General features: G+C 34.9%; 2 protein-coding genes across 2 annotated transcripts; both read right to left on the bottom strand.

Moving 5' to 3' along the window:
• Positions 1-2,976: 2,976 nt before the first annotated feature.
• LOC120277634 lies at positions 2,977-4,424 on the bottom strand. The gene is made up of 2 exons (XM_039284489.1): positions 3,898-4,424; positions 2,977-3,502 (listed from the first exon to the last, which is right to left on the bottom strand). Exons 1-2 carry the CDS (start codon positions 4,422-4,424, stop codon positions 2,977-2,979), a joined length of 1,053 nt encoding a protein of 350 aa, XP_039140423.1.
• A 2,095-nt stretch (positions 4,425-6,519) lies between these two features.
• Positions 6,520-7,173, bottom strand: LOC120277908 (uncharacterized N-acetyltransferase p20-like). Its single transcript, XM_039284770.1, has one exon. The coding sequence runs from the start codon at positions 7,138-7,140 to the stop codon at positions 6,625-6,627; it is 516 nt and encodes a 171-aa protein (XP_039140704.1). The 5' UTR covers positions 7,141-7,173; the 3' UTR covers positions 6,520-6,624.
• Positions 7,174-18,305: the final 11,132 nt, after the last annotated feature.

The following is an 18,305-nucleotide window of genomic DNA, read 5'->3' as shown; positions in this document are numbered from 1 at the left end:
AGCTATGTTTCTCTTTATATTCAGTTGTTCTAAGTTAATCAGTAAGGTAGTATCAACATTGAGGTAGTTGACTCCACTTGAGTGTTGTTCCTTTCTTCATTTGTGTTGTTGTGTGTAATGCAGGATTGTTAGAAGAGATCCTGTGTTCATCCACCTTGTATTATCAGTGGTATCAGAGAAACTGGTGACAATGTCTGCTAGTTCCTCAAGTTCTTCTCAACAGAATGTTCTACTCTTCAAGGGAGAGAACTATAATCTATGGAGTTTGAAGATCAAGGCTGTCTTCAGATCCAAATATCTATGGAGTATTGTTGAGAAGGGGATAGCCGAAGAACCTGACAACAATCGTCTTACAGAAATCATGAAGAAATATGCAAAAGCTATATGTTTGATTCAACAAAACTTGGACGATCGTGTTCTTCTGCGAATCACTGAAGCAAAAACAACGAAGCAGGCGTGGGACATGCTGAAGACTCATTATCAAGGAGACACCAACAACATTAGTGTAAGACTTCACTCGTTGCACAGAAAACTAGATGCGACAAAGATGAAGCATGGAGAGAAGATTGAAGATTATATCACTAGAGTTCTTGATGTTGTCTACCAGACAAGATGCTTGGAGAAGAGGTCCCGGACAAGACGGTTGTAACAAAGATCCTCAGAAGCTTGGCCCCAAGATTCACAAATGTCGTATCTTCTATTGTTGAGGCCAAGGACCTTAACACCCTTACTGTTGATGCTCTTTGTGGCTCACTTCGAAGCCATGAATCCATTCTAAATAATGCAGGTGACCAAGATGAAGACAAGGCACTACATGTGAGGACCACCCCATTAGGTGATTAATTTAACAAAGGAGCAAAGTATCTGAATTTCTTCTTACTTTCTTGTAGACAGTGGGTTCATTGTTGCTTCGAACAAACCCCATTTGTTGAAATTGTTGATCTATACGACTGTACCAAGCTCTGGGAGCTTGGCATAGACCATAGAGGGCCTTTCGAAGCTTGTATACATATTGTTCCTTCCCATTGACTATAAACCCTTCAGGTTGCCTTACATCATCAAAGATCTGGCATAAAAGATATGGCCACCTTAACCTGCGAAGTTTGAAGCAATTATCTGAGCATAGTCTCGTCAATGGTCTTCCTATTATTACTCAAATACAACCCTGCGAAGCTTGCACCATGGGGAAACAAACTCACTTGGCGTTTCCTAAAGGTCAAGCACTCAGAGCTTCATCTCCATTAGAACTTATTCATGGAGATTTGGTTGGCCCAATGCAAACCCCATCTCTTGGAGGTAACTTGTATTTTTTTTCTTCTAACAGATGATTATTCAAGATATAGTTGGGTTTATCTCATTCAGAACAAACATGAAGCTCTATATCAATTCAAGACTTTCAAAGTTCCTGTTGAGAAGCAGTACTCATTACATGTGAAGGCCTTCCGGTCAGATCGAGGGGGAGAGTTCACCTCCAAGGCCTTCAAGATCTTCTGTGAAGCTAAGGGCATCAAACATCAGCTCACCGCACCACGGACGCCGCAGCAGAATGGCATCGCCGAACGGAGAAACAAAATAGTGACGGAGATGGCCAGGACAATGCTAAAAGAGATGAGCTTACCCACAGAGCTCTGGGCAGATGCTATGGCCACTGCGGTTCATGTTCTCAATTGGTCGCCGACGAGCGCTTTGAAGATGATGACCTCGTACGAGGCGTTGACTGGCCGAAAACCCAGTGTTGAACATCTCAGAGTTTTTGGGTGTGCCTGTTTTGTCCTAGTTGATCAGCAGCAAAGGAAGAAGATGGATGCCAAGTCAACTAAACGAGTTTTCATTAGCTATTGCGAAGATTCGAAGGCGTATAGATGCCTTGATCCTGTGACGAGAAAGGTCCACGTAAGTAGGGAGATCACCTTTTTTGAAAAAATGAAATGGGATTTGACGAAAGATGCTGACTGGGATGTGCAGAACTTTGCGCCCCCTGCTGAGTTAGATGGCTTTTCAGTTATAAATGAACCCATTCTTTCTCAACGGTCCATTTCTCCTGATGAACGGACAAAAGATTCACATGACTTATATCATTCTCCGGTCAATGCTAGCCAGAGAGTATTTCCATCCCCACCTTCGTCTTCGACTCCAGTGAGGTATAGAGAACTCACAGACATTTATAATTGCTCTTTTGCCTCAACTGCTGCAGATCCAACCGGCCGATTTGAAGAAGCATCAAAACATGAAGAGTGGCTGGTAGCCATGAAAGAAGAGATGGAGGTTGTTCATAAAAACCAAACCTGGGAACTCACTCAATTACCAGAAGGGAAGAATGCCATTGGTCTCAAATGGATTTACGAGACAAAATTCAATCCAGATGGGTCAGTTCTCAGGAAGAAGGCTAGGATTATTGCCAAAGGGTTTGCACAACAAGAGAGTATTGATTTTTCTGAAGTTTACTCACCGGTGGCTCGGATGGAGACCATCAGTGTATTCTTCGCTATCGGTGCACAAAGAAACTGGTATATTTTCCAGTTAGATGTCAAGACAGCGTTTCTAAACGGAGAATTAACTAAAGAAGTTTATGTAAGGCAACCAGAAGGGTTTATAGTCAATGGGAAGGAACAATATGTATACAAGCTTCGAAAGGCCCTCTATGGTCTATGCCAAGCTCCCAGAGCTTGGTACAGTCGTATAGATCAACAATTTCAACAAATGGGGTTTGTTCGAAGCAACAATGAACCCACTGTCTACAAGAAAGTAAGAAGAAATTCAGATACTTTGCTCCTTTGTTAAATTAATCACCTAATGGGGTGGTCCTCACATGTAGTGCCTTGTCTTCATCTTGGTCACCTGCATTATTTAGAATGGATTCATGGCTTCGAAGTGAGCCACAAAGAGCATCAACAGTAAGGGTGTTAAGGTCCTTGGCCTCAACAATAGAAGATACGACATTTGTGAATCTTGGGGCCAAGCTTCTGAGGATCTTTGTTACAACCGTCTTGTCCGGGACCTCTTCTCCAAGCATCTTGTCTGGTAGACAACATCAAGAACTCTAGTGATATAATCTTCAATCTTCTCTCCATGCTTCATCTTTGTCGCATCTAGTTTTCTGTGCAACGAGTGAAGTCTTACACTAATGTTGTTGGTGTCTCCTTGATAATGAGTCTTCAGCATGTCCCACGCCTGCTTCGTTGTTTTTGCTTCAGTGATTCGCAGAAGAACACGATCGTCCAAGTTTTGTTGAATCAAACATATAGCTTTTGCATATTTCTTCATGATTTCTGTAAGACGATTGTTGTCAGGTTCTTCGGCTATCCCCTTCTCAACAATACTCCATAGATATTTGGATCTGAAGACAGCCTTGATCTTCAAACTCCATAGATTATAGTTCTCTCCCTTGAAGAGTAGAACATTCTGTTGAGAAGAACTTGAGGAACTAGCAGACATTGTCACCAGTTTCTCTGATACCACTGATAATACAAGGTGGATGAACACAGGATCTCTTCTAACAATCCTGCATTACACACAACAACACAAATGAAGAAAGGAACAACACCTAAGTGGAGTCAACTACCTCAATGTTGATACTTCCTTACTGATTAACTTAGAACAACTGAATATAAAGAGAAACATAGCTAGCTTTACAGCAAGGATGCTGACAAGCTTTACAAAAAGGCAAACGGTGAACAATAGTGTCCAATCAGCTTCTCAGACTAGATATGCTCTAGTCCAATCCGCATACAAAACTTAATGACCCGGTACACATAGCTGACTCTACTACAAGGTCAACCAAACATAGCTAACAAGACAGGCCTGACATTCTTAGGAATAGAATCACCATCATCTTCAACACATACTTAACCATTAGCCTTGTCCACTTTGAAAGAAAAAAAAAATTATGGATGAAAAGAAGAAGATGATGAAGATGATCTGATAATAGAATACATGACCATATCTCTAGCTTCTCCTTTCAAGAACACAAACTTGTGAAGAACCCCTTCTTTCTGAAACCCAGCCTTCTCCAACACTCTCTGAGACCCTTTATTCTCAAAATCCTCCATTCCCTCAAGCCTCCCCAACCACTCCCACTCCTTCAACACAATCTCAACCACCATCTTCAACGCCATAGTGGCAATTCCCTTGCCCCAGTGCTCATACGCCAGCCGGTACCCCACCGAGGCTTTGTGCTGCTCGCCGTCACCGGTGCCGGGCTTGACCGAGATAGAGCCGACGACGTGGTCGTTGAAGCAGATGGCTCGATAGAAATGGTGGGGTATGATGTGGGTTTGGATGTAGGACATGGCTTCATGGGTGGTTGCGAATGGGTAGCGACGCTGGAACCGGACCACTCTTGGGTCTGAGGCCCAGGTCATCATGGCGTCCGCGTCCGCGTCCGACTCGGTGAAGACCTGGAGGGTGATCATTGAGAGGTTCATGGATACATTTGGATTTGTTTATATAATATATATATATATATATGTATATATATACATATATGTATGGATGGTTGTGAAAAACTAGTATGCCCTACAAAGCCAATTTTAGTTATTGTTTAATAATAAAATAGTTTTATTTCATTGCATGCATAATTATGGGTATTGTATTATTCATGTTTGATGATATATTATTATGGGCTTGCATTGTATAGATTTCAAATTAATGATAGAGATCATTAAAGTGAGACATGATTATCTATGTACCTTGCAACCCAAAATAGTTCACAACCTATGAGATAAAATATGATTTTGTATTCATTATTGGTTGTCACGTGTTGTACTACTATGTGTGATAGAGTGGTATGTCTCAACCACTAGAGTGGAGACTCTTAGTAACATTGTGGATATTTGTAGTTGACAAATATTGAATTGGACCATACATAACTCTTAGACCAAACACTGTCATAGAACAAAAGAGTTATTCTGTTACAGAAAGTCCTTATTACCTGAGGATGTTATTAAATCTTATGTATAAATTATATTACTTTGATAGTGTCAACCGGTGATGCCAATTACAGGCTATATACGGACACGTTGGGTTATATAATAAATACATGAAGATTTGTAGTCATCCAAGATGGGATCTATCACTCCTATTGTAGGAGAGAATATTCTAGATTGTGTTTCTTATGTGTTGGATAAAAATCCGGCCGGTTATTTTTTTGAAAGTATTTTATTATATATAATATATATATTTTTATATATTTTTCTTTAAATTGTTTTATGTCCAATAGTGTAAAGAAACACACATATAAGTGGAGATCGACAGTGTCATTGGTGGTCTAATTATCCCACTTATATGGAATATTTATTGATAGAGGGACTAATATGTAAAATATTATATTGGGGTCTCACATATGAATATCTCTAATCTTTGGATTAAATTGCAATTTGTTGATGGACATGATTGTGATTATAAAATTAGTATGGACTAATTTGCTAAAGATGTAGTGATCCCAAACGGGTCCACGCTACATGTTCTAACCTTATCCGAATATATTTACTCTCTATAAATATGTGATATGAGATTAGGGTTTCTCAATTTTTTGATTGGTGATTGCCATCAAAAGACGGCTACGACAAAAACCCTAATATTCACAATAGTTGCTTGGAGCAAAAGAAGCCATCACTTCTTCCGGGTCAAGGGTGAAAAGTTCGAGAACATTGCGTGTGTGCGTTGGAGGATTTTGCGCTTGTGAAATCTCTGTGAGGTAACCCTGATCTTTCACATATATTCATGTGTTCATGTGATTGATCCTTGATAATTAATCAATTGTTGATTAAATATCAATTAATTGTAATTGATAGTCCTAATTTGATTAGAAAGATTTTTCTAACCCTAATTTGATTAGACTGATTTTTACTAACAGGTTGATGGGATGAGTTGTGACTTGTGAGGAGGGATGGAGTTTCCTCTTAGCCGCCATTGTTGACTCTTTGGTGTTGTTTTTGGTTTTTGGTTTTTTTTTAAAATTTTTTTTTATTATTTACGGGTATAAGTGCCGATGTGAGAAAATGAGCTCTACAATAATTTTGCTATTCATGTATGCATTTAAATTAATATTTATATTTGTTTTTCCGTGACATGAACATTTTATCTAAGAAACTAATATCAATAAGTCAAATAATCATTTATTATTGTTGATTTTATGTTTAATTATGGTGTTTGTTTATTTATTTAATTAATTAATTTAAATTATATATATATATATATATTTGAGTTCAAAATACTTATTTAAACGGTCTAATTTTTTGGTTTGGGATAATAGTGGGTTTGTCAATCTGTGGACACCAAATTAAGTCATGAGTTTGACTCTCTATTGTGTGATATAATTTAAAAAATTCGTACATGTCTCTCTAAAAGATATGTGGAAAAAAAAAATTATCTGCTGACCATTAATCCAATCCTCCAATAATTCCTCACTCCAACACGCAAGAGGAACCTTCCTCAATCCCATTATGCAAATCCACATCCAAGAGACTTTTCTTATATTATCGATCAAATAATTTTCAAAACCCTTACAAATTATATATATGATATATAATACATAATTCATTAATTCAACAAGATAAATAAGAATCAAAACAAAGACATGCGACACGAAATAACTCACAAATACTTATACAATACATAAATATATCATTCAAGCATGGTATCAGTGGACAAGAAGCTAAACATAATCATATCAATAGTTGTCCCTTTATGAACAAGATACTTCCTAAGCACCCCTTCTTTCAAGAACCCTACCTTCTCCAAAACCTTCAAAGAACCTTTATTCTCCACATCAACTAAAGCCTCCACCCTCTCCAACCCTTTCATCTCCTCAAACACACTCTTCACTGCCAGCTTCACTGCTTTTGTCATTACTCCTTTCCCCCACTGCTCTGAAGACAAAACATATCCAAGCTCACCTCTGCAACTATCATTACCGGTCGCCGGCATGAATGAGATAGCCCCCACCGGACGTCCGTTCAGGCATATGGCCCGGAACCAAGGGTGGGGGAGAACTGTTTTTTCTATGTAGTCTATGAGTGTGTTCTTGTCAGTATATGAGTTCCAGCTGCAGAAATGGGTTACTTTGTCGTCGGAAGCCCAGACCATATAGTCGTCGGCGTCGGAGATGGTGAATGGCCGGAGAGTTATCTTCTCCTCCATGTGGTGGTGGTGGTGGTGGTTGTGGTTGAGAGCAGTGTGTGGGGGGGGGAGCTTTGGGGAGGGGTTGTATATATATTTTGTTTGTGGTTTGGCTGTTGGAGTTGGGTTGACTTTTTAGTCAATGAGTCAAAGATTTTGGGCTTGAACATGGATGTTTCTTGGAAGGAAATTAAGGTATTGGCAATGTATAATTTTAATATAGTTTATGTATATATATGTGAGTGAGTGAGTGTGAGTGTGAGTGTGAGTATTTTGCTTGTGGATGGACAAGGTAGGGAAGATATATATTCATTTTTTAATATAGAGTCAAATCTCTATAAAATAATACTTTTGAAATAAAAATGAATAGTTATTTTATAAAAATTGTTTATTTATTAATAAATATTTATTTATTAATTTTAAAAAATTATATTTTATATTTTTGAGAAAACAAATTGTGGGCCCACACATTTTTTTTAATTATTTTATTAATTGTGTATGGATGGCAGTTACGGAATTTTATTTAGGTTTCAAAACCCCGCCTCTTTATTTATCTCGTTATGGATGGATTAAGAAAGAAAGAGAGATCTAGTTTTTTTTCCTCTTCTCCTCTTTTTCTTTTGATTTGGTGTGTGATGCCGGCGACGAGGACGGGATAGGTCTCTTCGTCAAGGGTTTTGTCTCTTACGTTGTGAGGTTCCATCGAAGAAATATCGTAGGATTTTGGAGGTTTTTGAGCGATCGATAAGTAAGTAAACCACATATAAATCTGTGTATATATGTATATGCAAATTTCTTATTTTCAATAATAGTTTACATAATTGTCTAATTAATTTGGATGTTACTGTTTAGGGGGAAAAAAACATTCATGAACTAATCAAAAATTTTTGTTTTGACTTTTGTGTTTAGGTTGGTCGTCATCCTTGTAGTTTACTATATTTATTATTTTGTTTATTTGATTTATGGTATTTTGTTTATTTTGAATTTTTTTTTTTTAACTTGCCCTTAGTTGTTATTTCTTTATTTATCTATTTTAGCAAAATACAGATTCATGTTATATATATATATATATATATATATTTGAATTATCTTATTTGTTTAATTCATGAACATTTACATTTAAGAAGTGCTGAGAAATGCTATAATTGTTTTAATGTTATTTCCAGATTTAAATAATTTTTTTTTATTGTGTGGAATATTATGTTAGCTGATAGTTGATTATTTGATATAATTGGATTAATTTTTGTTAGAAAAACGGGATCACCGAATTTCAGTATTTTTGTGTTGACAATAATTTTGGATATACCGACATATTTTTGTTATAGAAACTCGTAGTCCCCAATTAATTGTGCAATAACCCTGTCACTGGGGCTTAAACACTGACCGTGTCGATACGTACTTCTGACATAGAAACTATAGTTTCGCAACGTTCCGTCGGTGAAGAATAACGGCTTCTAATATTCTAGCTCGGGTCACCGAGGGTAAACCTATGAGTTCTGAATCCGACTCGGGTCACCGAGTTTAAATAAATGAGTTATGATATTTTGTTTTGGCATTAGTTGTTGTGGGACATATATGCTTGTTATTTCGGTAAATTAAATTTGTTATGATTTATTTCCGATTTCTGGATTTCACTTTGATATTTATTCCGTTTTGTTACATTTTATATGTTTTTAGAAATTATTGAATTTTTGTGATCTCGATATTTTTAGTGGTTGCTTACTGGGCTCCCAAGCTCATTACGTTGTTTTCTTTCCCTTTCAGATCAGGAGTAGGGTTGAGTGGTGGAAAACTTAGCAAGGATTGTTGGGTATTTCGCCGTATAATTAGCTTGTAATAAGTACCATTTTTTTTTGTGGGCCTGAGTTTTGATTGAATTAGTTGTTTTGTTTTTGCAAACATTCAGTCTGATTCTTTATTCTGTTTGGATCAGGTTTTGAGGTCTTGTATGTCTACTTGTTTTCGGTCTTGTAGGTGTGTGGCAATTTGTCAGTGCACTGAACCTGGCGAGCCGGGTTCGGGGCGTGACACAAATACAAAAGTAAACATGGAAACCAAAATTATCAAAGATATTATTCAAGGGTTAATGAACTCATTAATTAATGGCGATCAAAATCAAGGTGATAGTTATGTTTTACTAAATATTTTTTCAAAAAAGACTTTTGATAGCAATGAAAAGCTTAAAAAATTACTTAATACGTTATGAGAGAAAATATCAAACATGGTGTATACTTTTCAAAAAAAAAAAAATTAAGAATGCGGTTGAATTTAGCTCACATATATTGAAGAAACAAATGATTTTAAATGCAAATTTTATTTAAAAATAGTAGTCTAAAAAAACTTCAACGTCATGAATTCCATATGATATTTTTTCCATGATACTTTAACTCTGGCCCTCTAAAACCCTCTAAAATTTTACTTTTTTTGACCCGCTGAAAAACCCTCTAAAATCTTACTTTTTTTGACCCGCTGAAATTCCATTTTTTCTGGCCCCCCGATTTAGGGTGCAGGGGGAGGAGAATCTCCTAAAACTTTTCATTTTTTCAAAAAGACCTTAATACCCTTCAATTATTAAATTAATTACATAATACCACTTCATAAGTTTATTCTTTTACTTTTTCAATCTAATTTTATTTTAATCAAGTATTCACATGACACTCATCACAGATTCTTGTTTTATGTATTTTTTTATTTACTTATTTGTTTATTTGTTTGTTTATGTTGTGTTTTTTATTTGTCAATTCATCCTTAAAAAATTTATCTCAATAGAATTTTTTGATATCCAAATTCTATTCAAAGTACAAATAAAATTAAAATTTTCTTTGAGTGAGAAAAAAACTAATAATTATCTAATTCGACATAATTATTATGCTATGAATTAAAATATTAGAATAGATTTACTAATAACATGATAAAGTGATATTGTGATGATCCAATAGAGCCGCAGGAGAAGTTGATCTTTAAATAATATATGATATACTTCTAAAAAAAAATAAATTGTGGTATTTGAGAAGAAGCAAAATTAAGATATAAAAATCAAAATCAAAATAATAATGATAATTATAATAATTATAGTATTTATTAAAAAACTATGCTTAAAGTGTGAATTTATTTGAGATATTTATAATTCATGCGTTTAAATAGAAGTATGTAATTTTATTTATTTAATAATAATGGTATAATTGACAAATCATATTATTATATATTCTTTATTTTCCTTTCTCCTCATTAACCAAACAAGATTTATCAAAAAATCCTCATTTCCTTTCCCTTTATAAAAATTGTCTTTTGAAAAAAAGGGTTGAACAATTTCTTTCATTTCCTTTACTTTCCCTCTCTTTTTTTCTCTTTACTTTCCATTCTACTTTTGAATCCAAACACTATATTAATTAAAATTTTATTTTTAAAAAATAATTATTTAAAATTTATATATTAATAACAATTAAATATTTTAATGTTAAATTCTAATTTTTTTTAACAATAAAAAATTAAAATATTAAATATATTTCATATTTGTATTATTATTATTTTTTTACATAAGACCAGCAAATATGTTGTTTTATATTTGCATTACTAAATGTTATAAATTTTATTTTTTTTACACGTAAAAATATTTTAAATAAAATAATAATTTATAATGTAAAATTCCCATTTAATCATGGTCATCAACTTCAATCTGAAAAATATTCACTAGTTGGTGCGTGCATTTCCAATCAAAATAAATATATATTCTTTTAGAACAAAATTATACAAAGGAAAGGATATAAGTGGGGTAAATTTTTTAGTAGGTCACTAAACTTTGGTTTATTTTCACTTTGATCACCAAACTTCAATTTGTATCAATTTGGTCACTTAACTTTAATTTGATTTCAACCGACAATAAATTAAGAATTTTAACCCCTAATTGATTATATGGCTGTCTAAAAATCTAAATCAGTCTTCCCCATGACACATTATTAAGTCTATTAGAGGTGTTCATGTCATCGAAAAGCAGCTACATCATTCATTTGGAGGTCGAAATCCCTTGATTTACAACCCAGTGAAATCAAATTAAAATTGAGTGATCAAATTGATACAAATTGAAGTTCAGCTATCAAAGTGAAAATGAACCAAAGTTTAGTGACCTACTAAAAAATTTACCCGATATAAGTGTGAGCACCATTGTTTGAGCACGTGAGTCACAAATATTTTATTTATTTTCTTTATTTCTCAACCTGAATAAACATATATAAGAGGGAGTGGAATAATTTATTTAAAAGATAGTAATTTATTTATAGTCTGAAAACTACATAAATAAGGAAAAATGATTCATAAAGATACACAAATAAATAATACTTTTATTATAGTCTATAAGTCATTTCTTATCTCCTGGACATGCAACGAAATAAAATAAAATAAATATTAATAAATATCTCTTTAACCATTTTTCAAAATTATGACGTCTGATTTTCAATGTCGTCAAAATAAACTCTTGATTTCTTTGTTTTCAAGCACCGACTCCAATTTTTTTTCACCGATGGTTTATATACCAATTATTTATCATGCAAGTCATTGAGATGAGACCTTTTTATTTGTTACAGATAAAAAAATATATATTTTTACATAATTTTTATATAATTTTTAAAATAAATATTTTAGATAAATAATTTTTATTACCAATGAAAATTTTAAAAAAGACGAATTAAAGTTTTGTTGGACACAATAGCGGTAATGGGTCTTTGGTTATGGGTGCAGGCTTATAACCCGAATCTCTCATTGATGGTGAAAACACACTAACTGAACGATTAAATTCTTAGCTCATGTGCACACCCTCGACTGTGTGCATTTGTCGCATTTGAACACAATCATCTCAATCACTATCTCCAATGCCTCAATAGTGGCAATTCTCTTCCCGCATTGGTTGATATACTTCCAAAAAAAAAATAAATTATGGTATTTGAGAAAAAAAAAAATTAAAGTATAAAAATCAAAATCAAAATAATAATGATAATTATAATGATTTTAGTATTTATTAAAAAACCGTGCTTAAAGTGTGAATTTATTTGAGATGTTTATAATTCATGTGTTTAAATAAAAATAAGTAATTTCTAGTTTACTTATACATATGCATATCAAATACACATATACATACACATACATATACATATATACATATACAAAATTATATATACATATGCACATACACAAAGGCATACTTACATACATATATATATATATATATAGAAATATATACATATACACATACACATATGCATAATGCACACATACATATATTTATACACATATATATTTATATAAATATACATAGTTATTTTTACACACATATACATATATATATGTATGCGTATATGCATATATACACACACATATACATCCTTTATAATTTAAAATTAATTGTTATATTACTTAATTAATTAATTAATATTTTTTATATTAATTAATATATTGGAATTTTTGTAAATGACCAAGGGCATTTTGGCCAACAAAAAAATAATTTCTATTCAAAACCTCTCAAACCCTCCAATTTGGAGGGTTGGAAAATGGGGGTTAGATGGAGGTTTTAAAACCTCCATCTAACCCTCTAAATCCTTACCTCCATCCTTACTCCCTCCCCCAAGCAAGGTTAATCCCAAAACCTTCCTTTACGTTACCTCCCAAAACCTCCATCCAAGCACACCCTTATTGGACGCAATAGTTGTAATGGGTCTTCGGTTATAGGTGCAGGCTTATAGCTCGAACCTCTCATCGATGGTGAGAACGCACAGACTGAACTATTAAATTCTTAGCTCATGTGCACACCCTCGACTGTGTGCATTTGTCGCATTTGAACACAATCATCTCAATCACTATCTCCAATGCCTCAGTGGCAATTCTTTTCCCGCATTGGTTGTCCGCTAGCCGGTACCCCACCGAAGCTTTATGCTACTCGCCATTGTTGGCCTCAAGCTTGACCGAAATGGAGTCAGTATGATCTAGCCATTGAAGCAAATGACGTGGTAGAAAGGCTGGTGGATAATGTGGTTTTGGATGTAAAACAAGGCTTTGTGCTTGGTTGTGAATGGGTGCTGGCGTTGGAACCATAAGTTATGAATTATTGATTCAAACAATCAAAAGTCAATCAAAGAGTAAGAATCCTACTCAGAAACCATTCCCCAGTTCAATTGAGAACAAACTTCATCAGATGAACAAAATACTAGTAAATCACCCAAATAAGCATCAAATGAACAATCAAGATTCACAGACTTGTAGATCGAGTAAAAATAAAGCTAAACATAGTAAGATAGCTGGAATCACTTCCCTTCCGATCGAGACGGCCGCCAGAGATATTCGCTGGAGAACCATAAACGGGCTCAAATCTCTACTTCTTCTACACTGCGCTTCTCCTTCTCCTATCAATCCCTTTAATAGACCCTTCAGCCTGGTAAGAAGAATTCATCAATGGAAAGAACCTATACGTGCTCCTCATGAGCCATTTTGACTCAATTGACCAGCCCACGTTAGATGTCTTCATGGCTCTCACACATGGGTATGTAACATTACCACTCCCATCGAAATAGACCTTGTCCTCAAGTTCTAAGTTTGAGTGTTGCTGGTTAAAAATCATGAGATCATGCCTATTATCTGCAAATGTTCACTCAAGAACCCATGCTCTAATTAATACTTACAACAACCTTAATGAGCACACAAACAAATTCCACAAACTCAGGATTGAGAGATGCTCTACCGGCATGGCAACTATCAACATCAGATTGTATTAAAAATTTCTTCCAATTTCTTCCATCAATAGAGCCTTCATGTATAACTTTAATTGATGCAACAATTGTAAGATTTGTTTGCAACCCCAGAACAAAGTGCACTTCCTAAGCCTGAGCAAGATTTGCAACCTTGCTAGTTCTAATTGCCCAAACCTGTTCACAACCAACAATTTTATTGGCCCAATTCGATATACTCTCTAAAATGCTTGAAGTGCAACTAACCATGGTGGATGATGCTTTGCTCTTTGTTCGAACATAGCGATGACAATGTAAATCGAACCAAGCATCTATTATGTATAGTAGATGATACCTTCAACTGTGAATTGAACTAGCATAGAGTTTTCCTCTATCCTGATAACACTTTATAGACAAGGTATGCAAGAAGAACAACATCTTCCATTAGATGAATGACCCATTCAAGCATCCCAACAATGCTAAATTGTAAACCAATATCTTTATAGAAATTAATTAAATTCTACAACCCCAAAAGAGAAACACCAAAATCTTCAACTGTAGAGGCCTTGCACAATACTCCCATTGAGAACATTAGAATTCTTGTGTTTTTTCATTGTCATTTTCAGAAAGTCAATATTGATTAGCCAATTGAGAGGTCTCGTTATGATGAACTCGAGGCACTTCTCTACTCTTTCAATATTAAGTAGCTTGTCAATAAGCTATATTGCACTAGAATAGAACCGAAACTCTAGCATCAATTCCACATTTTGTCCTGAAGTAATTTTGAAGGGAAATATTTTCCTGATAGCTGCTATTACATACTCCTGCACAATGTTATCATGAGCATGGGCCTCTACTATGACATGAACCTCCTCATTATATAGGAAGTAGGATGCGGTGCAACCATTATTCCATATTCGTCAATAAGCCAACAATCAGTACCAAAACCTTCAACCAAGTTATGTAAAGAACTCTCCTCATAGGACGGATATTCAAGGGAAACCATAGTAGCACTAAACTTCTTGGTTAATTCGGCTATATAATCATTAGGAAATTCAAAGAATGCAAGTTCACCACATATTTCTGGAAAGATGGGTTCGCCAACTTTGTAAGAACCCAAGAAGTCATATATTCTCTTCTTTAATTGACAATGATCCTTGATTTGTTGGTTCTCAACAATACCCTAAAATAGGTTTTCTAGTTGTGGAACTGATGTAGGAGCATAGGTTACCACAATGGCTAGGAGATCGGGACGCCAAGGATTGATATCCATACTTAATTCCCATTTCAATCCATTGTTAAGGGAATCTTAGAATACGCTAGCCAAAGCATAGAAAAGGCAGTAGGAATGTAAAAATGATGTAGATTTCATTAGATCATAGAGCTGAGTTTTGGTTTGTTGCTAAGATGAATATCCAATTAGTTGTATTCGCTGCATAAGTGGAAAATATACAAATGCTTGCTGCTGAGCATTGAAACCTTGGGCATTATCACCATTCCATGCAATTCAGCTGCGGTTCAGACAAGTTCCATGGCCATGAGTTGTCGGTTGATAATGAGAAGTTCCCGAGTATTAGATGCCCCCATTAGGATAAAGATCATATTTGATTGGCAGAAACTAAGAGGTTGCAGCTAAGAGCTCCCCAACTTTGCATACATCAAATGTTGCATCCACATATATATGAGAGATTAAAAGCCGATTCAATTGCATTAGTTCAGACCAAGATGTAATAGCACCGGACTGTTGCAACCTCTGAAACCAAGGTACCACTAGCCCATCAAAGTGGATTTCAGCGATTTTGAGACGACGGGCATTAGAAAGCTCATAATAATCAAAGAATTGTGTAGTTTTGATAATCCATTGTGAGGCCTCATTTCCATCAAAAGAAGGGAAATCAAATTGAATTGAATGTTGGGATCTTATCACTCTAACAAGGGAATTATCATACGAAAAATACATGGTAAAACGCGACGGATAACAAAAAATTTTAACGGCAAGTAAACATGATAAAACCTTAACGCATGCCAGAACTAAGATTAAATTCTAAATAAATAGATAATTAAAAGTTATATCTTTCTTTTGATAACGATTCTGAATGCACCTTTGTTTCTCCGAAATCGAAAAGGATTGTGAATCGTGACTCCTCTCTACTATCACGTACACACAAACGCCTCTAGGAATCAAGCAGGTATGCTAGTACCTCAAGAAACAACACTTGTTTCTTGGTTTGAATAGCAAGCACCCGAGATTCAAGAGAAAAGGGGTTGTAGGTGCGGCGGCGGCGAGTTCCTGCGGAGGCCAAGGGAGAAGAGTGGGTTGCGGCTAGGGTTTCTTAAGAGACAATCTCTTAATCACTCTATTTTTCTCTCTTTTATATTAGGGTTAGACCATCTATTTATATTGGAAACCCAAAACCCTAATTTACGAAAAAACCCTTCACTCCTAATCAAATTAAGAATCTCTTCTTTAGTTGATTAACTAAACCATTTTAATTAATGAAATCGATTAGATTGGATCAACACTTAATAAGACCAAACCCGAATAAGTTATTCGCTCCACCTAATTTAGGTTTTTCACCAAACCCTAAATAGGTGGTCCAATAAGTAACAAATACTGAACCTTGATCCCGACATTCTTAGTGTACAATCCTGTAGGTCCATTTAACATTAACAATGAGCTTAAAAAATTATAACGATCATAAATCATAATTATTCTCTAGTAAGATAATACGATTACCCAATATTAAATGAAGGTCAATTTCGAGAATTAAAGGAACCTATCGCAACCTCATACAATCCTTTGCCACTGAATATCTTAATTAGCATAAGGCATGGAGCGAGTCACCTTTATTTTAATTCTAATTAATTTCTTGATCTCTTAATGAACTGACTAGGTCAAGTAAATGATAACTCTTATCATCTCCCTTGGGGCGTGGCCACGCACTACTTAGTCTCACTAATCAAGTGGCAGGTGATATTCACTCTCTCTACGGAGAGGGAAAATTCCTTCACTTCACTCATGTCTCTCAACGTGAACCGCAACATGCCCAACCATACTCGTACTTGCCAATCAGTTACGAATGATGTTAGGTGTAAGTTAAAGCATGTATGGATTCATCCGAGATCTATAGTGGTTTCAGGTCGAAAGATTCGAGTACAAGAATTGCTTAAGAAAAACACTTATGACTTTACAACCATGTAGTGTTCTCAAGAGCGGATCGATCCAAGTACACTATTCCCTAACATGTATCTATGTCCTTTGATTGATATCCCATATCCTATGACCCGTAAAATAAGGCCATCTCACGAAAGACATACTAATCTTAATTTATTTACATTCCCATGAAAATAATCGACTAGGGACATTTAGAATATTGTTCTGGTTTATGCTTCAAGGTTTTACTATCCAAATCAAGCATTTGATAACTTAAGCAGAATCAATATTCAAGGATATTTTATTTTATTAACTATGCACAAAAATAATAATAGATAAAACGATGCCTCATAATAATTATCCAAATAATAAGAGTTCATATAATGTATTGGGGCTAGGGCTTACACTAACACTAAATGCCTTTGCAAAGAAATGAGTTGCTAATTAGAATAAAAAAATATCATAGAGGAATGTTATGGAAGAGAAAATTCATTATTGGCAACCGAATTGCTATTAGAAGAAAGGTTTGCCACTGATTTGCAAGGGATGTACCACCAGTCTTGGCATTGTAGGAAACCCTATCTTTCTCAGACATTTCATCAAACAACTTAAGAGAAACTTCAACAACCTTGAATTCAAACAATTTACAAGTAGATTTCTTATTCGGATCTAATAAGAAGCTGGAGGTTGGTGATGGAATAACCCAAACATTGTTTGCAAAGCTTCGGGCTTCAAAATACTTGGAAATGGCTTCTAATGATTGTTCCAACCTGTTGAGTTGTTCATCCTTTTCAACCTATTGATCCATTCCTCTTCTTGAACTAGGCATGCAAGAATTCTTTCTGAATTTTCACAGAGATCATCAAGAATGCTATCTATTTCATCCATGATGGAAGTAGGTAGAGATCTTTCAATGAAAGCACCAAAATGTTATGAATTATTGATTCAAACAATCAAAACTCAATCAAAGAGTAAGAATCCCACACAGAACAAACTTCATCAGATGAACAAGATACTAGCTAATTACCCAAATAAGTATCAGAGGAACAATCAAGGTTCACAGAGTTGTAGATCAAGTAAAAATAAAGCTAAACATAGTAATATAGTTGGGAATCACTTCCTTACCAAGATGGCTACCGGAGATACCCACCAGAGAACCAGAACTAAGCCCAAATCTCTACTTCTTTTTCACTGCTCTTCTTCCTATGTTATCAGTCCCTTTTATAGACCCTCCAACCTAGCAAGAAGAATTTGTCAATAGAAACGACCTAAACGTGCTCCTCACAAGCCATTTTGACTCAATTGACCAGCTCACATTAGAT

The sequence above is a fragment of the Dioscorea cayenensis genome, chromosome 15 (assembly GCF_009730915.1).
Source record: "Dioscorea cayenensis subsp. rotundata cultivar TDr96_F1 chromosome 15, TDr96_F1_v2_PseudoChromosome.rev07_lg8_w22 25.fasta, whole genome shotgun sequence".
Lineage (NCBI taxonomy): Eukaryota > Viridiplantae > Streptophyta > Magnoliopsida > Dioscoreales > Dioscoreaceae > Dioscorea > Dioscorea cayenensis.
The sequence above is the reverse complement of the archived record's forward strand: the minus strand, read 5'-3'. Positions and strand labels throughout refer to the sequence as shown.